Source organism: Stylophora pistillata, chromosome 2, assembly GCF_964205215.1.
Source record: "Stylophora pistillata chromosome 2, jaStyPist1.2, whole genome shotgun sequence".
NCBI lineage: Eukaryota > Metazoa > Cnidaria > Anthozoa > Scleractinia > Pocilloporidae > Stylophora > Stylophora pistillata.
Genome location: NC_142520.1, coordinates 24926545 through 24946128, shown reverse-complemented (window position 1 = coordinate 24946128; position 19584 = coordinate 24926545). Strand labels below are relative to the sequence as shown.

Below are 19584 nucleotides of genomic sequence, written 5' to 3'. Positions count from 1 at the left end.
GATACCCAAACATGACTGTCCGTGAGCATGTTGGTCAAGCGGCCAGCAGTTTGAGGCAAAAGAGAGAGGAATCCGTGACGTGTCTTTGGTATATCCTGGGCATTTACATCACTTCATTGTTCTAGTAAAGATATAAATGTCGGCGAACGAACGACTTTGATACCAAGAATTATAACCCACCCACTAATTTTGGCGCGATTTTACTGGTTACTTTACGTCACGTGGTGCAAAATCACAGGAAAGTTATCACGCAATAACCCCCGTCCGTGTCGATATTTGTCCTCCGATTTTTCCGTGAAAAAGAAACATAGTCAACACAAGAGTTCCAACTTTTCCGTTCTTCTCTTTACATGGAAGGAAACCAAAGTGGTTTTTTTTATTTTTGCCTGCTTGCGTCAATCAAGCGCATTCGCCATCAGATCACCACTGGCCTTTTTACTGTGTTTGCGCGCAGTTTAATTGCGATGTGAAAATTAATGGAAGGGTTATAAAATCAATAAACCCCGTTCCGGCTTGCTGGTATGTCGGTCCTTGGCTGAGTGACTGTCCTCAAAATTTTATGTTTGCCCTCGAAGCTTCGCTTCTCGGCCAAATAATCATTTTTCGGTTAGTCTCTCGGCCGCGGACATTATCAGCCCACATACCAGCCGCCCGATGGGGTTTATTTACTAAATCTTCATGATCCACTCAGAAGTCCAGTCCATTCTAATGTTTCGATATTTTACTCGCTGAGGCCTTTGGGATAGGGAAAAGCCGAGAGGTGGTTTTACTTTGAACCATTACAGGTTGTCGTTCGCATTGTTCGTCGTCTGTGGAAAGTGATTCTTTGTCGAGTTTTCGCTTTGAAATGCAGATGACTCCATAGCCAGGTTCGTTTAAACCAACTATTTGTCATTTATCGTCAATTTGGAAGTGCAATAAGGGTGTTTGAGGGCCGAATAGTCTTCATCACTTCCGCTTTGCACATTCATCGATTTTCAATTTCGCCTTCTCATGTTTAAACCTTCATCAATTTCAAATATTGCTTCTAATCTCACAGGTGTCAAGCCGTGGATTTTCAGAAAAGGTTGTTATTTCATAGAATTGCTGTATATTAATGGTGAGTTACGATATAAGTACAGTGATGTGGTTTCGAGTAATTGTACCTCTAGAAGACTTCATGATTTCTTCCCAAGGGTTTTGATTTAACATAGTAGGTATTTCGGCAAGAATTCCTTATAATATAACCCCCTACATTAATTATGCATAGAGTGTTGGAAAGAAACCTTTAATTTAATCTTTATGAAATGGAATAATGACAGTAAAACTCTCATGCAAAAACGTACACTAACGACTTTCCGTTAAACGGGTGAAACGCACGGCCACCGAACGGGTAACAAACGGGGGAACTCACCCGTTCGAACGGATGCTATCGAACGGCTTAACGGGTTATCAAATATTCCGAACGGCTTGTGTAAATTTTCGAACGGGTTACATAAACTACTGAACGGCTTGTCAAAATTTTCGAACGGGTCACGCAAACGACCGAACGGCTTGTGAAAATTATAGAGCGGGTTACCCTAACGACCGAACGCCATGTCAAAATTATCGAACGGGTCACTCGAACGACTCAACGGCTTGCGAAAATTTTGGCACGGGTTGACATAAACAGATGAACGGGTTTCCGATTAATTTCGAACGGCTCGTGAAAAACAATTGCCATAAAGGCCGAACTGTTGGGTTATCAATCCTAACGAATGGGCAGATACGGTCCAATTCAGATTTTGTTGCTTCGAACGGAAAGTCAACTGCTTTGATGCTATAAAATTGCCTGACTAATTATTCAAGCTTGTTAAACAGAGACTAAGTTCAGCGTCTTTAAAAAAACTCGAATAACCCATGAAGGTCAAATTCTCGTCATAATTATATCTTTGCCGTGTCGAGTGTTTATTGCCGCTTTATTGCGTACAAACGTGACTGTAACTTTTTTGTAGCAGCTTTGCATGTTGCCAAATAATTTATTTGGCAACTTCATGTTCGTGTAAAACATCAGCCCGTTCGAACGGCTTGATCATCCGTTTGTCGAAAACAAAAGACATTCGAACGGCTTGGTCATCCTTTCGTTGAAAAACATCAGTCCGTTCGAACGACTTGGATTATTTTCCGTCGAACGACTTGTAACATCGGTCTGGAAGGTTCATACCAGTAACGCCACCCGTTTACTGAAAATAAATTCTTGCGTTCGAGCGGCGTCAGTCATCTGTCACGTGCTAACGTTTACAAGATTTGTCCAACTTCATTCGCTCGAATTTTGCGTTTAAACACCGCGCGAACATTTTTCCCAATCGATAAACACTAAAAGGGCCTGATTACATGAGCCGGGCTGGCCCTGTTAGCCGGGCTGATTTCTTTTGTTTTGGTGTTCGCCAAAGCGTGAAAACAAAAGAAATCAGCCCGGCTAACCGGGCCAGCTCGGCTCATGTAATCAGGCCCTAAGAATAAACACTAGCGAGAAAAACACACAACGTTTCGATGACTCCATGTCATCATTCTCAAGTGAGAAGAGAATAAAAATGAATAGTTAATTCGGCCATCGGCAAACATCGAAAGAACGACCACGGCCTACAAACCATCGGCGACCTGACCAAGCATTTCAACGTACTTAAAAAGTGCACCGGGAAACTGGACTGTTTAGTTCATGAAATGCTTTTCATAAAGAAGATGAAGCCCTCTTTGAACAAACAATCGGATTCCATACGCGCGAAACTATTTATTTAATAGTTTACATTTATGAACTTAACACGCGCAATTATTTATTTAAATATTTTAAATATTTTAAACTTTTTACGTTTGCCACCTTCGTACGGTATAATTAACTATTCATTTTTATTCTCTTCTCACTTGAGAATGATGACATGGAGTCATCGAAACGTTGTGTGTTTTTCTCGCTAGTGTTTATTCTTAAATGTCTAACAAAATCTAATGTCATTCGGATAAACACTAACTTTCCGTATACCCTGCATTCTCCTTAAACAGTATTCGTCAGTATTGTATGTATGTTACTGTATGTATGTATGTCTTTCTATGAGACCTTGAGTCGAGTGTAAAAGAAAAAGGCTTTTTCGCCGTCGACGCGAGATTGTTCGTTATTTGACAAAAAGTCAACACCGAAGACAAATGTATGTAAACAATGCATTTCAAAAGATGTCTGATGAACACTTAGACTTTTGCTGTTTGTGTGTTAATTGATACTACAAACGAAATCTTTCCTGCCATCGACTCTTTCGCTTGTCAATAGTACCGCTCAGAAACAATTGAAAGTTAGGTGATAGAAAATTCTATTGATATTTTAATTCATGACTTGTGACCTACTTAAATCTTTGGTCAAAGACACGCTCCCATGTGAGAACGGCAAGACAATAAAACTTCACATACCCACTGAAAAGCGTATACGGAAAGTTAGTGTTTATCGATTAGGAAACATGTTATTGCTTGTGTACGCGCGGTGTTTAAAGGCAAAATTCGAGCGAATGAAGTTGGACAAATCTTGTAAACATTAGCACGTGACAGATGACTGATGCCGCTCGAACGTAAGAATTTATTCTCAGTAAACGGGTGGCGTTACTAGTATGAACCTTCCCAACCGATGTTACATGTCGTTCGACGGAAAATAGTCCAAGTCGTTCGAACGGACTGGTGTTTTTCAATGAACGGATGACCAAGCCGTTCGTATGTCTTGTTTTCGACAACAGTACTGGATGACCAAGCCGTTCGAACGGGCTGATGTTTGGGTTCTGTCCTGGTGTACCGGTTCACAAGAGCCAATACAAAAGACCAAACAATACACAATAGCTAACCGATAACTCCTAAACAAAGAAAGAACAATGGTAATTCCCTTGTGAACTGGTACACGAGGACAGAACCGATGTTTGTCACAAACGGATGACCAAGCCGTTCGAACGGGCTGATGTTTTTCACGAACGGATGACCAAGCCGTTCGAACGGGCTGATGTTTTTCACGAACGGATGAGCAGGCCGTTCGAACGGGCTGATGTTTCCGACGAACGGGTGAACAAGCCGTTCGAACGGGCTGATGATTTCGACGAACGGATGACCGAAGCCGTTCAGACGGATGCAAATTTTTTCTAAACGGCTGACAAACGGCTTGTAAACGGAAAGCCGTTAGTGTACGTCTTTCCGCGAGAGGTCATTTTTGTATGGGGTTATATGGAACTCTTTCCGGTATTTCTTCCGATTAAACTTGATTCTCCTGAATTTGTGTGTTGTGATCGATTGTCCTAGGCATATATGTAGGCATATATCCTAGGCATATATCCTATATGTAGGCATATATCCTAGGCATATATGTAGGCATATATGTATGCATGTATGTGTGCATGTATGTATGTCTGTATGCAAAGTATGTATGTATGCATGCATATATACATACATACTTTATTTATTCCAGAAGCAGACTATATATACACTGAAAAGGAAAGGGAAACAGATGCTTCTAGAAAAGGAAGTTAAGATGTTATCCCTATGTGAAAACTCCCTAAAAAATAAGTCATGTCGATTATTTTGTGAGAAGACTTAGTTTAGCTTCAGATACAATAGCAACAGTGAAATTTTTCTGGTAGGATTATGATGGTTATCCAGTTGATTAGCATCAGAATTTTTGAGAAATGTCGATATCACACATTACTGAGGAATATGCTTTTAAACATTAACAAACAAAGTGAATTAGTACCAAGACAGTTTTACATCATAATTGTAATCAAGCAAGCCTACTAGGTACTAGCAATTTAACATCAGCTGCTTTATCTTGCTATTCAAGTTCCCTATTGTAAGTACTGAAAAGTACAGTGAGGTCATGCTAGTTACCTCAGTTATTACTTAGTCATTTAGATCAGTTGCTCTGTAATCACAGCTCAGCTGGTTAACACATAAAATTAATATAAAATGCATTTGTATTCTTAGAAGCTATTTTTCTTTCTTCCCTTTCCTCCGAGTACCTTGTTTGCTGGCTTTAGCATCTGTTTATGTTTTCCTCCAGACAGCCTTTTGTTTGTGTTTAATATAATTATTTATAACATAACCAAAGTAAAGCGCGCGCTCTGATTGGTCAATTTAGCGTCCCCCATTTGCCCATGGGTGTACGCTGCTGACATGAGCAAATGCAAAGACTATTTTTCCGCGTGCACTTGTTTTTTCTGGTCACGTAAGATTTGTTAAATAAAAGGGAACTCTTTAGCTACGATGTATCAATGTTATGTTATAAAACAAACGGTAAACACCACAGCGTACACTATTGAGTCATGGATGCACTTGGGAGGTTTGCTAAGCACTCAAGAAGCTAGAGTCGCTTTCGGCTATTGCCTCGAGCGACTCTTATGCTTTTTTCATGCTTAGCAACCTCCCGCATGCATCCATAACTCAATAGTATACGCTGTGGTGTTTACCATTTGTTAAATTTGAGTTTTATTCTATAAGTTATTAGCTTATATATATATAATTTATCATATAATAGTTGTGTATTTTTGAAAGTATTAATTATTAATTAGCTAAGGCTTGTAAATGGAGGGGCGGTAGCCTCATGGTTGATGCGCTCGACTTTGGATCAAGTGGTCCAGGTTTGAGCCCTGGCTGGGAAAGTTGTGTTGTGTTCATAGGCAAGACACTGTACTCACACAGTGTGCCTCTCTTCACCCAGGTGTTTAAATGGGTAACGGCAAATCTAATGCTGGGGGTAACCCTGTGATGGATTAGCATCCCATCCAGGGGGGAGTAGAAATACTCCTATTCGCTTCATGCTAAAGAAACTGGAGTTAAGCACCGGCCTGATGGGTCACTTGGCTCGTAAATAGACTGTACCTACCTTTAACCTAAGTCTTGCAATGATAATATGTCCCAAACATAGCTATATGTTCTGTTTTGTGGTTTAGCAGAATTACATTATTTTGTTACTTATAGACATGGGGTATTATAAAAACCTATGATATAAAAATACTCAGACTTTTTAACTCACCAATATGGCTGAATTATTAGGCAAGTGAAATATTACAACAAAACATTACTTACTTTGCCTGTTTGTACTTAGCTCAGGCATTTGTCTTTGTGAAGCAATTTTGCATTTGAAATAAAAAAGAAGTTGCTACAAGGGTTTCCTCTTCCCTTCAATGTCACCAAAATAGAAGGGTATTCTACTAAATAACTGCTGATTTGATGCTGCTAAGCTCAACTATAAACAGCAATGATTAATACAAGATGCAATGAAAGATAAAGAAGAATCAAGTTATACTCAGCAAAAACCCTGAGATTTTGTTAAAAATTGCAAGGAACAAATCAGCTTAATCAACTGTCAGGATTGTATTGAATTAATGATTTGAAATTTGTCTTTAACCCTGCTCAGGTGATGCATGTTCTAGAATGTTTATTCCTTTTTTTACTGGGACTGTATACCTGGGCATTATGATCACATCTGCTTGTTAACAGCTTTCATGTTCATCAATTTTAAGTTGTGTTTTTTCAATTGTGGTCTTTTCTGATGGTTGTTTTTATTTGTTTAGGTCCAGATAGGTTTCAAAATTTCAGATCAAGATGTAATTTAACAAATTGATTTTATAATCTGGTAAGTAAAATAAACTGTTCCAGTAATATCTTGAGAATATGCAGTGAGAGTCATGTTCAGACAAAATTTTAATGATTGATACACCTATTGTGGGGGGAGGGGAGGGAGGGCCTGTGCATAATTTATATGCATGATACATGTATGTGAGGAATTTGGCTTTTCAGAATAATTTGTTGGCAAGATCTCCACTACAGGGGTCAAAAAAGTGAGAAAATTCAAATCAAATCAGCCAGTCTAGGCAAATAGTATTGCTTTAAAACATGGGAGTTGTTCTGTTGAATAATAAATTGTCAATTCTTGTCATTTCATGCAGTGAGGGGTGCAGTGTATCTGAACAAATGTACCATTTTTGTTTCAAGTCTAAGCAAATATAAATTCCTCACCTTGGAAAATGATCCTTATTTGCTATTCATAAAAAACACATAAACACCCCAGGGTAGGGGAGACAGTAAAGGTCAAATGCCCCGCACATACCTAGGACCCCTTCCCTTTGAGGGTTAATATTGAAATATGCACATAAACAATACACAATCACCTTAGAGTGGAACACCTAGGTACTATATAATTGTATTTCGATGTATGATTTGACTTTTTTAAGGATTACCTTTAGTTTATACACAGGGCTTGACACTATACTAGCAGTTAAGCCCACTAGCTGCAGCCTAGTAGAAATTCAGTTTTGGTTTGTGGTTTTCAATTTCCACTCACCGGTTTGGCTAATAAACAAACTGAAATTGTTGTAACATCTAAGTTGTCACTTAAGCCACTTGGCTAATTAGTTGAAAAGCTAGTATTGGGCCCTGATATATCATTTTACAGGTATGGACTAATCTAAACCCTTTTACTCCCAAGGTCTCATATAAAAATCTCTGTGCAGTCTGCTAATAAATTCTTATAAACTTCCTTGGGACAGGTTGATATTGGGTCATTACTTACAAGCCCTAATTAATATTTTTGTCCATTACTTTCAATTGGTAAACAATTAACACCGAAGCGAAAGAAATTGGAGTGAAATTCTGAGTGTTTTTAAGACAATTTAGTCATCACAAATGTTGCTGCTTGTTTATCAATGTTTGCATGCCCAAGAATGCAAAAAAAAGATTTTCAAAGGTATGAAAACTGAAAATTCAAAATCAGAGATGTCCTTCTTGTCGTCCAGTGTATTATCATTGCTGTAGTCAGAAAGGTCACTGTCTCCTTCATCAGCCTGATCTTTGTCAAGGTTAAGTTTAAGAGAGTCTTTTTTTGACCAAATTCAAATCATATCCTTTGAATATTCCCGTTATTGACTGATCGACTTCATATATTTTTTTGTAAGATTGCGGAATGTTTTGTATTTGAAGTTGTGTGACTGAAGCAGAGAAAATCTGACTATTCTGACTGTCCTCTTCAAATGTTCACAACCTATTGCTTCGAAAACTTGCACCAAAAGAAATCTGTCCTAGTTCAGGTTCAGATTGGCACTGAGTTTTAATTGATTTGATGACCTGTTTGATGACCTTTTTGTCTTTACTTTCTTATGAATTCCATAAAAATCTTGTCTGTTTTTATTGAGAGAGGTTTGTTCTTTTAATATGGTCACAAAGCTTTCATACAATGTTTTGTTGTGTATAGGTAAAATTCAAGTTGTTATTCAGAAGTCTGGTCCAATTAGGCGCAAGTGGACTTTTCATGCATAGAGGTGTGTCTTAGTGCATGTGAGCCTTTTAGTGCTCATGTCACACAGCATGTCATGCTGAGGTGCAGAGTATGTCATATACTGCAGCACTGCTTCCAACAAAGCCCAACAAAAGTTACCATGTCTGCCTCTGTTTTGGTTACTAAATAAATTATGCACAAATCTGCAAATTTGCGACACAGTTAGCATGGCATGCCATGACATGTAAGCTTTAATTTTGTGTTCCCCTTAAAACTTGTTTTTCTGTGAAGGGCTAATATGTCTTCACACATACAGGAGTTTCATTAAGGGCCAGGCACTGGGCAAATTGACCGGTTGTGAGGACGGCTTTGCCCACCTGATTTGACCATTAGCCTAAGGAGGAAAGTTTATCTTATAAAGAAGTTTAGTTCAAAGACTTTTGCCTGCCTGTGAAAACCATTTGCCCTCCTGCAGAAAACATAATGAAACCCCTGCACATAAAATACTTGAAATTGTGTCTTCTCCTCTCACAAGGTTGAAATTTTAATAATAAGCAAAAATTTCAGCGTGCAGAACAGAAGTGCAATTAACAAAGTACAAACAACTGGCCAAAAGTTGGAAAGTCTTGAGCTTCCAAAAACAGCCTTGATAAAAGTATCAAAATGTAAGAATTAACCTGTAGCTCTGAAGAAAATTCTTTTAGAGTTGATGTACATGCAGTGTGACAGTTCACACAAAAAAACAAAGATCAAATTGGAGTTTGATGTAGAACCTTTGTGTACTGGTTATTGCTATTACTCAAATTCTACCTGAGAAAGAGTGCAAAAGAAAATAATCTTGAAGCAATTTCTAAAAAGAAAACCCCTTGGGACACAACACAAGGGCAAAGAGCCTCATCAGTTAACCATTAACCTGGCTTTAATGAAAGCAGAGTCAAAATTTCACATGTGTACAATAAATAGGTAATGACATGATTTTTCCTTGAGTAGTTTGGGATAAAAAAGTACTAGCCTATTTCTTGAAAGACAACAAATTGTAATCACCCAACACCCTCATTGGTTAGCCTTTGGAGAATTTATTTTTTATAATTTATTCCAAATTGCACTTGAAATCATTATGGTTACCTAATGTTTATGCAAATTAATTATCAAATAAATTTCAAAGCCTGCAAACTCAATTTTCAAATGAGTGTTTTCTAATTTACCTCAATTGCTGAAGTCAGCAATGAATGAATGAAGGTTGGAAAGAGCTGCTGGGGTGTTTGTCCTCCTGCATTTCTTTAACATTTCAGAAATGCACTTTGTCTTAAAATTATTTGTTGCATGCACTGAGTATAAAACTTCCCTAAGATTTACTGTTGGTTCCCTATGTCACGTTGTCTTTTTTTGACAAATTACTGAAGGCCTGCAGCTAGTATGAGCTCTACTAATGAGCACTTTAATCTGTGCAGATTCTAAAAAAAGAAAGACAAAGAATTTCTTCAAAGGAGTATGAATGAGACACCATGCATAACTGCAGGTATGGATGTGTATTTTGCTGTTGCATCTGAGTCACATGGTTTGAACAGGTTGTGAGTTTTGCATAAATTTAGTTTCATTTTGGAATTCCCCACTAAACAGAATAGTAGTTTGCAGTATAAAATTTAGTGTTCTTGATGTCACTTACAGTAAAAAAGTTCCTCCGATGATTAATAGGACTCAAACTAAAAGAGTGGGTAACCTTTCTGTCAGTGCACTGGAGCCTGAGTTGAGGTCTGGGTTCAAGACCTGGTTGGGTCTTTGTTTTGTGTTCTAATGAGCAAAACACTCTCACCCTGCCCCTCTCCACCGTGAAATGTAAATAGGTACAGGTGAACTGTCTGGAAGCCTGATGAAATGTGAGAGGGGGGGTAACCTTGTGATGGAGGGGGAAGGGTAGTAATACGCTCATTTGCTTTATGTGACAGAACCCTGGATAGGCTGTTACTGGACAGGCCACTTGGCTCTGAATGCAGACTTAATTACTAATTACCTACCAATGCAGACTTATTCTTTTTAAAGACCTTAAAAGGTCGTGATTACTGCTTTTCTGGGCTTTAGGGCATCCCAAGGAGGGACTGGTATAAGAGGTTCAGATATGCTGCATGGCTCAGCCAATGCAGTTGAAAAATGATGAACCTTATTTTTAAAGTAATGAAATTCTTTCCTATCTGCTCTAAACATATTTGTGAAATAATTTTGTTGTCAAAATGAAATGCATCTGAATTCAAGAGTCCTAAATGCCTACACTTCATGGAGCTTTCATCCAAACTCGATGAGGTCAATCTCATGAGGTCTTGCATCGTGCAATTTGCCATATGCCATTTTGAGACATGCTAAAGGGTATGTAGTAGCTGTATCATCATATTGAACAAACTCAAGTGTACTCAGTAGGCCAAGTATCTTTTCATATGTACAAATATGCTAGAAGGGTAATTGAGATGATTTTTTTTTTTTCAGAAAAGCCAAACAATCATGTCTAGCCTTTTTGTAATCAAAAGCCAGTTGAAGTTGTCAGAAGGTAATGAGACTTTTCACAACTTTAACATGAGACTTTTCACAACTTGGTGATTATGTTGTCATGATCATGATAGCAATAAAGATGCTCTGAGGACAACAGCAACATAATCATGAAAAAACTTGTGATTGCTTTAATATAGACTAAATTTGTCTTTTTATTGACATAGATTATTCCATTGGGAATCGCAAGTAGGGCTTAAAATGTAGATCTATGCTTATGATTGGAAAGTCTTTTTGCTGGGTGAGAAAACACTCAGACCTGCCATAATAGTGCCATTAACCCATTACACCCTAACATCAGTATGCATATTCTTCATGCTGTTCTTTTCTTTTACATTCTTTTACATTTTTTTCTTTTACATTTCCTATGGTAATGACAAGGAGAATTTGTTTAATAACAATCCAGTCCTCATGACTTTTACATTTGATATATAAGGGTGATACTATAGGAGAAATTACTTTAGATGCCAGTTTTTATCGTTTATTCTCAATCAAATCAGCAAAAGCTTCCTATCTTTTCTTGAAAAATGTTCTGCCAAACTCAATAACATCTTTTGTGCTCTTCGCAATTTAATATTCTTCCGTCGCTGTCATCAATTCTTCGAAAAATTGACAAAAAGCGAGGCATCCACTCTTAAACTGAGCGCCCTTGCTGCAATCACCTCGCGCTAGTTGATCATAGAAAGATATAACGCAATCTTCGACCAGAGTGTGTGCATCTCTAGTATTATTAAGTCACGCACATTATTCTGATACTGTTTTGTGCTTTGTGAAGGTGCAAGGAGACAGCCATGGACCCAGGGGGAAAATTGACATTGCCTCTCAGCTAAACAGTGGTAAGAGGCTAACTTTGAAGAGTATACTTGGAATCGTTTTATCACCAATACCATCATCCCCTAAGCATAAGATAAAGAACCAGAGGCAAGGTGGATACTATTTGGAGAAGACAACATAGTAGAGGCCGCAACTGTTATTGGTTCTGCTGCAATGAGGTCACTGTGGCAACTCGACCACAGTCGTTTTACGGTCATATGTCACACTGTGCTCACAGTTCAACGAATAATTCATAACCAATTGTTACTAATACGTAACTTTTGGAGAGAGAGGAAACCTAGTTGCCATTGCTTCATTCTGATTCTCAAATAAATCGAAAGGGCAAATTTTCGCGACTAGGAGCTGGGCCCCCATATCGCACTATGTGGTAGCGTAGTGATACTCAGGAGTGGCAGGAGAAACTAGAATAAGCGCTTGCATAAATGGGTCATTGAGCATGAAGTGTTAGTATAGACTTATGAGCAATCGTTACAATTATTGAAAATGATTTTCAATGATAAGCAGTATGAGAACTTGTTGAGATGATTACGGTATATATTTGAACGGTGTATTCAAAACGAAAGTCTCCTTCAACGGTGACATTTTTATATTGTCTTGAAATTTCTTACAGTTGAATCATTCTTCTTGTTTTGTTTTGTTTTTTTTTGTTTTTTTTTTTTCATGGTCCACAAAAGAGATAGAATCATCTCTTTTGCCACACGAGTACCTTTACAGGTTAGTCCGTAGTACTCTGGAACAAAATGGCAGCTGCCTCACCGTCGCCCTTAGCCAGTTCTCCAGAGAAGACAAATGGTTCCAAGTTGAGCAGACTTCTTATCGATGGTGGAACAATAGTGTTGAGGAAAGTTTTTGATGGCTTTTACCCTCCGGTAAGGCTGTCTGCTGGTCTAACCGCCCAGTCTTCGACCCTGAATGCTCTCCTTAAGAAAAAGGTCCTACGTGCAGCTCAGTGGAATAAACTATTCCCTCCTGGCGGAGCAGCACCAGACTCTAACACGTTTGATATCACTCTCCTATTTCTTCTTCTCACCAACATTTGCGGACTATCCCCTCCTCTCACAGGGTGGCATATGGAGCCACCCCCAAGTGACACCTCTATTGAGGCAAATCTCGCTCGCGTGAAGGTCTTCCGCAATGAGTTGTACGGTCACGTTTCTAGCACTGGCATTGACACGCCCACTTTCTCCTCTCTGTGGCGCGAAATTAGTGCTGTTCTTGTAGCTCTTGGGTTAGATCAAACCGAAATCGATAGACTGAAGGATGAAAAGTGCAGCGCGAAAGATTATCTTGACGTTTTACTTGAATGGGCTAAAAGTGAAGAAGACATCATATCTCATTTGGCGGACCTGCTTAGATCTCAGAACACAACGCGGCATATCATTGAAGAAGTACGTGATACTCAACTAGAAGATTACAAAACGATTCAAGAGAGTAATGCAATGCTTGGGGAAGTGCATCAATCTCAGAACACTACACGGTGCATAATTGAAGAGTTACGTCAAACCCAACTAGAAGATCACAAAACGCTTCAAGACAGCGCATCAGTGGTAGGAGAAGTGCATCAGACTCAGACGAAAATACACAGCACCATCGAGGGCTTGGCTAAAAGCCAAGAAGAGCGTTTTGAAAGTTTGCAAACAGGTCTACAGGAAGTTAAGCTAGCTGTTGGAGAATTAAGCAAAGGAAGAAGCTCAGGCAGTCAAGAAGAGGAAGTCCCGAAGCATATCTCTTCCAACCTGGAAGAACAGAGCAGAAAAGGAAAAGAATATGAAAGCTTCAAGAAACTCGCCAAAATTGACCCGAAAAAAGATGTAGAATATCACGTAGAACGGTATCTAGAGGGTACTCGTGCGTCAATATTTACAAAAGTGGAGGAATGGCTGGATGATAGGACCTCCCAAAACCGTGTTATGGTGATTAGCGGAAATGCAGGGATGGGAAAGTCAGTGATCTCGGCAGTTGTTTGCAAAAGAATGATGAAAGTGGGACGACTGTCAGGTAGCCACTTTTGTCGGCACGATAACGCACGTCAGAGGAATCCAAAAGTAATGCTTCAGTCTCTTGCTCACCAACTTTCCGAATCCTTGTTAGAATACAGGGATAATCTGGCGGACGTTCTCTCCAGAAACCTTGGTGTAGAACCAAATGATATGGAAGTCAGGGAACTCTTTGAATTTTTGTTTGAGGGACCACTAAAGGAACTAAAAGATCCTGGAAGAAACATTCTCATCATTGTGGATGGACTGGATGAAAGTGAATACCGGGGACGGAATGAGCTGCTTGATGTTATATCCAATCACTTCAAGAAACTTCCTTGTTGGATTCGGTTTCTTGTAACAGCTCGACCAGAAGTAAACATCGCAGAAAGCCTCAAGAGTTTTAGTCCCATAGCCTTAGAGCCAAGTGATGAAGAGAACCTGATGGACATTAAGTTGTTATTCAGAAAGCAGCTCAGCCATCTTATTCCACCTCAGCAAGAAAACTGCTTCATAACTGAATTGGTGAAAAAGTCCGAAGGGCTTATTTTGTATGCTCATTTACTTATTCATTTTATCATAGATAATGCCTCATTTCTCACTACATCGGAGGTGGATAGTATCTTGCCGACTGGAGTTTCTTCTGTTTACCAAAAGTACTTTCAACGTTTGGAAAAAGAGCTCTGTAAAGAACTGAACGTGGCCGAGGAGCAGTTTCTTTTATTCCTTAGTGCGCTAGTGGCTGCAAAGGAACCATTATTATTAACTTTTGCGACTAAAGTAATGCTTGCGGGAGAATATTCGATAACTGAACATCGAAAGGTGAAGAAGGCACAATCATGCATTTCAGCTCTGCTTCCCATTCGAGGAGACTGTATTCATTTCTTTCACAAGTCTGTCAAGGATTGGTTAACAAGCAAGTCCTGCTATGGGGAGCACGACTTTATCGTGGACGTAAAGGAAGGCCATCGCATTATGTGCGAACTATGCACCATAGAGCTTAACAAAGTCAAAAATAAAGCTGTCGACAAAGGCCAGTTTGCAGACACTAAAAGGTATGCCTTGCAGTTTGGTGTACAGCATATGGTAGAGATGAAAGACGAAGGGCATTCACGTTCCTTTGAGGAAATCATAAAAAAGTACGTGGTCGACCTAGAGATTGTGTACGCGAAGCTATGCGTAAACAGCGCCTCACCCTGTGAAGACGTCGTTTATGTTTTGAAGCAAGAGGAACTCAATGATTTGTGCAAAGAAATTCCACATTCCCTCAATAACTTGATGTTTATTTTAAGGAAGCACAGAAGGTTCTTGAGAGAGCACCCGGATGCCTTTTTCCAACTGGTACTGAATGAAGGCAGAGCTAAACTTTCTTGTGAAGCAAGAAATCTTTTGGAGACAAAGTATTGCGAATTACCCTATATGGAGTACTTGACAAAGACTAAGTTACATGAATACCTTCAAGCTGAATTTCCCTCTTCGTCTCAAGTGCTCTGTTGCGATGTTTCCCCGCAAGGGGACTACTTGGTGATGGAGTGTCGCGGGGGTACGATACATTTGTGGTCACTTCTTACTGGGGAGCAACATTGGATACGTCCTGTGAGGATTAATAAAGATCTTAAAAATCTGTATGGGGCTTATAGGGCACTATTTTCGATACATGATTCGTTCGCCGATTGGGATTGTGGTTTGTCATTTTATCGTTCAGTTGTTTTCCATCCAGATGGCAGTTGTGTCTTACCAGGCGAACTCAGACAAGCCTATAGTCTTTGTGGAAACCTACAATCGCTTTTCCCTGAAAGTCAGTGCACCTTCAGAGTATGTTCAGTATCTGGAGACAAGACTATGATACTAACAGATAGCCCTGAGGATGATAAATGCATCATGGTATGGAGTCTAACTGATGGCAAGGAGATAAGTCGTCTTAGAAGACAGGAAAAAGTTCTATCTTTTGCGTGGTCTCCAGATGGAAATATGATTGCTCTTTCCCTTTCAACGGGCTCAATATGTGTAATAGACAGGAAGAACGATTTTGACACTCTGGCGGAAGCAACACCCTCCAAACCATGTGGAATGTTAAAGTTTTCACCTGATCAACGAAGCCTTTTTGGTATGCATGTATCCTATGATGATTGGCGAGATCACGTACTTCATCATTTCATTTTAAGAAGGGGTCATAATCACACATATTCATTAGATGTTTCTTGTATCCCAGCTCCTGTCAAATTTCATTCATGGGATCTGGAATCCCGTACCGAAGCTGGGTTTTTGTTGGGGGATCAGTTTTCCTTCCAACCCATGTTAGGCCCCTCTAGTATACTGCAATGGAGATTTGTCTTAAACGAACAATCTGTGTTGACGAGTTCACCTCTCCTACCTTCAGTTTCAATGCTAAGAAATCCGAATGAAACGACCGACCAGCAAACCTCTTCAAACACTGCTTTCAGAAGTATCGTATTCTCGTTAAACGGTAATACTATTTATGCGGTGAATGATGAAAGTATGCTAGGAATTTTGGCAAGCGACATTAAAAGCGAGAATCTTAAGGCAGCACAAGTAATTAAGCATTCAGTAGCCCATACTCTTCTGCCAGTGAGAGACGGTGTTGTGGTTTTGACCAAGAGTGGTTGTCTTGAAATTTGGAACATTGAATTGTCCAAGTGTATTCAAAGATGGGACAACATAACAGGGGTGACACGATTGCTCCACATAGCAGAGGAATTAGTGGCATGCGTCATTGATAAAGAAGAGAAGAAGGTTGCTGATTTTAGCATATTTCCCACAGTAAATAGTAATCTTCAGTTGTGGGATATTAAGTTCCTTGAATGTCTTCAAAGCCCGGTTCGCCTACCCACAACGAAGCAGACGAGTCCTGCCTCAGAAGGAGAAGAGGCTAAGAGAGACAAGAGACCTGCACATGTAGTAATGATTCTGGACACTGGAAGTGGAAAGATATTGGGAACAATCGACATTTTCAACGGGATATTTGTCACATGTAACACCAAATGTCAGTTCTTGACAACCTCTTATAGTTTAGTTCAGGTTGTAGATGGCGCAGTTCGTGTTGCTTCACATTCACCGCAAGTTGTAACTCTTTCCAAAGTTGTGGATAGTTACTTTGTCGATTTTATCCCTAATATGTCACGTGTACCTGCAAAGTTCTCCCCCAGTGGACAGTTTGTCATTGTGGATGGGCACACTTCTCGCAGACACCTTGGCTTGAGTCGAATAGTAAGAAACCTTTCGTTTGACTCATGTCCATCAATCGAAGCTGCATTCAAGGACGACCCATCTTATCTCTATGTTTTTGATGTGATCTCATTAAAGGAACCTTACACTTTATGTGAAATGAAGAGAGTGCGGGATTTTAAATTCATAAGTGATGAACTGTGTGTAGTCGGCTTTGACTATAGTTTTCGGCGTTTTTTATTTCGAATTTTCAATGTCAAGTCCGGTGCCGTGCTGAATGTTCTGGAGGTTGATGGCGAAATCACTGGTGATTTGTTTACAGCTTGTCCTCTCAAGCGTCTCATTGCCGTTCTTTGTGACGATGATTTATCGAGTATCAGAATAATACATGTGAATCTTCCCGCGGAAAAAGGCAACAGGAAGAGTAAAAGGTAAAAACAATATTTAGCAATGTGACAGTATAAGAAATGACATTTACGCATCAACTACTTTTGACATTAACAATACTCTAAGGGAATTTGTTTACAGCCATTGTCACGGAGCCATTAGACAAACATATTGATGTCACCAAACGCAACACAGACACGCGCCTTAAAATTTGTGAATTAGTCACTGATAATGTAACCAATGCGAGGCCTTGGTCAACGGAGCCATCGATAGTGTCTGCCTAACATGGACTAGTAAGTTTCATGATTATGATGTATTTGTTTTCACTTATTTTTCCAGTCTTCAAAGACGCTGAAGAAATCGATTGGAAGCCACTCAAGAATTCTAAGGATAAATGGAAGATTTCTCAGATGTGTTGTTTTAGAAATTTATGGAAAAAGTGTGGACAGGTTTTTTTAACGGAGATGAAAACATTTTGTTGTTGTTTTTTGTTTTTTTTTTTATTGTTGTCGTTGTTTGAACTTTCAGCGTGACAGAAGTTTGATTTTTTGTGATGTAGAGAACGGTTGTACTCAAATTTATCGAAATATTATGATGGATTTGAGTCTGTGTATAATAAATCTTGAAAAATTCAGTTTTAATTACCTTAAGATGCTTTGGTATGTTTTCGATATTTGTTTCAATTGTTGAAGGAAAGCAACCTCAAGGATTACAACTTTAACATTTTTGTAGTGAAGTATCGTGTCCTCGAGATTGAATAAAACGGCAACCATAAGGCCAAGAGGTACCATAGTGTTTTTAACTTAAGAGCAAATTTTGGAGGAATAGAGCCTTATTTAGGCGCTTTGGCGCTCTATTGTAAAATGTATAATTTTAAATGCTTTGGTGATATGGGCTCATTTTAAGAATTATCATGTAGCTATGCAGTACTTCATATTTTTGAGGAGCGAAACTCAGTTTTGCTTTGAAATATTCAGACGTTTATGTATAGAATTGAATAAGGTCCTTAAAACTTTGAAATATTTTGATCTAACGAAACTGATGATACTTTTCAGTGTTATGAAAAGAGATAAAGAGATAAAGGTAGAATATGAATTCCAAATTTCAAGAGAGAATTTCAGTTTTTTAAATTAAAATCTTATTGTGTGTATACTTCTTCAGTTTCTAACCACATTCCAGGTTTCTCTATGGCTCCTTTTACTGCTGCAAGAACAGAAACGATTTCAATTTAATAAGTGCATATACATGTATGTTGAAAGCTTGTTTTTATAATAAAACGGCATATGCTTTATTAGTTTGGTTATCTTAGGTTTCATTTTAGTCAAACGCATGTGCAAAACGCTTTTGCTCTCACATTCGGCCGAGGGATGAATATATGCTTTCACCGGTTGGCTGTACGTCGTAGAAGCTTTTATCTAACAAAATTGCAGCAAATTTATGATGAAACTATATGCTATGATGTGGCGTACGAGTAATTTGTCGATAGACTTCTTAATTTTTTCAGGAATAAAAATTACAGCTTCTCCTTGATTGAACCCTGTGTGTACTTCTTTGGTATCCGTAGGCAGCCTTACAATTGTTTTTCGATCATTTGTGATTCCCCGGAATGTATGCACTAAGATTGAGGGTTCCAATTAACGAAGAGATAGGCTCTGAACGTGCTCTGTTCTGTTGTAAAACTTACAGGAAGCGGCTAGAGCGCGAAGGAAGTGAGGGGAAAGCACGAGACGTAGTTCAATGTTTCTCCCTTTCTGATTTTCTGATGCAGGAGTTAGGTTAACGTTGACACCCTCACATTAGTATGCATATTCTCCATACTGTTTTCTATACATTTTCTATAGGGCTGATAAGGAGAATTTATTTAACAATCAGGAGCTTTAATTGGGGATCATTTTCTTTATTCTCATGACCTTAATATGTGATTCAGGAGTGATGTTTAGAAGGACTGGGAACTAGTCTGACCACAAAAAAAAAAAAAAAAAAAAACCGCCATGTTGTTTTGTCACGCTAGTGTAGCTTGTTATTTCGTTAAATTAAATGAGTCAAATTTATGAAGAATTGTTTTGTTTCAAACCCCGAACTAGTTCTCAAGGACAAGTGATATTGTTGGGAGAATTTATATACTTGTCACTCTTAGCGGTGAAAGGGTTAATTACTTGAAATCTAATGGTAACTTTTGTAGATAATGCATGCAATGACGTTTTAAAAGGTCGTCTGTAATGAAGAAAGGAACAAATGTGGTTCATCGTTTTACCACAAATTAGCGCCTTTCACATGTTCGTGTTCGAGTCGTGCTCTCTGTTCTTGAGAGAAAAATTAGCTAAAGTCTGCACTGAAAACATTTGGTAATTACGGCGGCGAGAAGGATGATATATATCTTAATAGACGTTTTTTTGATAGTATCGCTGAGTATTT

At 38.9% G+C, this 19584-nt stretch overlaps 1 protein-coding gene across 2 annotated transcripts; it reads left to right on the top strand.

Moving 5' to 3' along the window:
* Positions 1 to 729: 729 nt before the first annotated feature.
* On the top strand, positions 730 to 18699 carry LOC111333721 (uncharacterized). Of its 2 annotated transcripts, XM_088751422.1 has the most exons (9): positions 730 to 869; positions 1040 to 1099; positions 6549 to 6610; positions 8225 to 8291; positions 9700 to 9767; positions 10727 to 10787; positions 11562 to 11622; positions 12295 to 17213; positions 17509 to 18699. In XM_088751422.1, exons 8-9 carry the CDS (start codon positions 12361 to 12363, stop codon positions 17522 to 17524), a joined length of 4869 nt encoding a protein of 1622 aa, XP_088607548.1. In that variant the 5' UTR covers positions 730 to 869; positions 1040 to 1099; positions 6549 to 6610; positions 8225 to 8291; positions 9700 to 9767; positions 10727 to 10787; positions 11562 to 11622; positions 12295 to 12360; the 3' UTR covers positions 17525 to 18699. The 2 variants fall into 2 exon arrangements, with proteins under 2 accessions (XP_088607548.1, XP_022795085.2); XM_022939350.2 differs by lacking the exon at positions 8225 to 8291.
* The last annotated feature ends 885 nt before the right edge of the window (positions 18700 to 19584 follow it).

Coding starts and splice junctions, on each gene's coding strand:
- LOC111333721 (XM_022939350.2), top strand. CDS start 12,361: ATGGCAGCTGCCTCACCGTCGCCCTTAGCCAGTTCTCCAGAGAAGACA.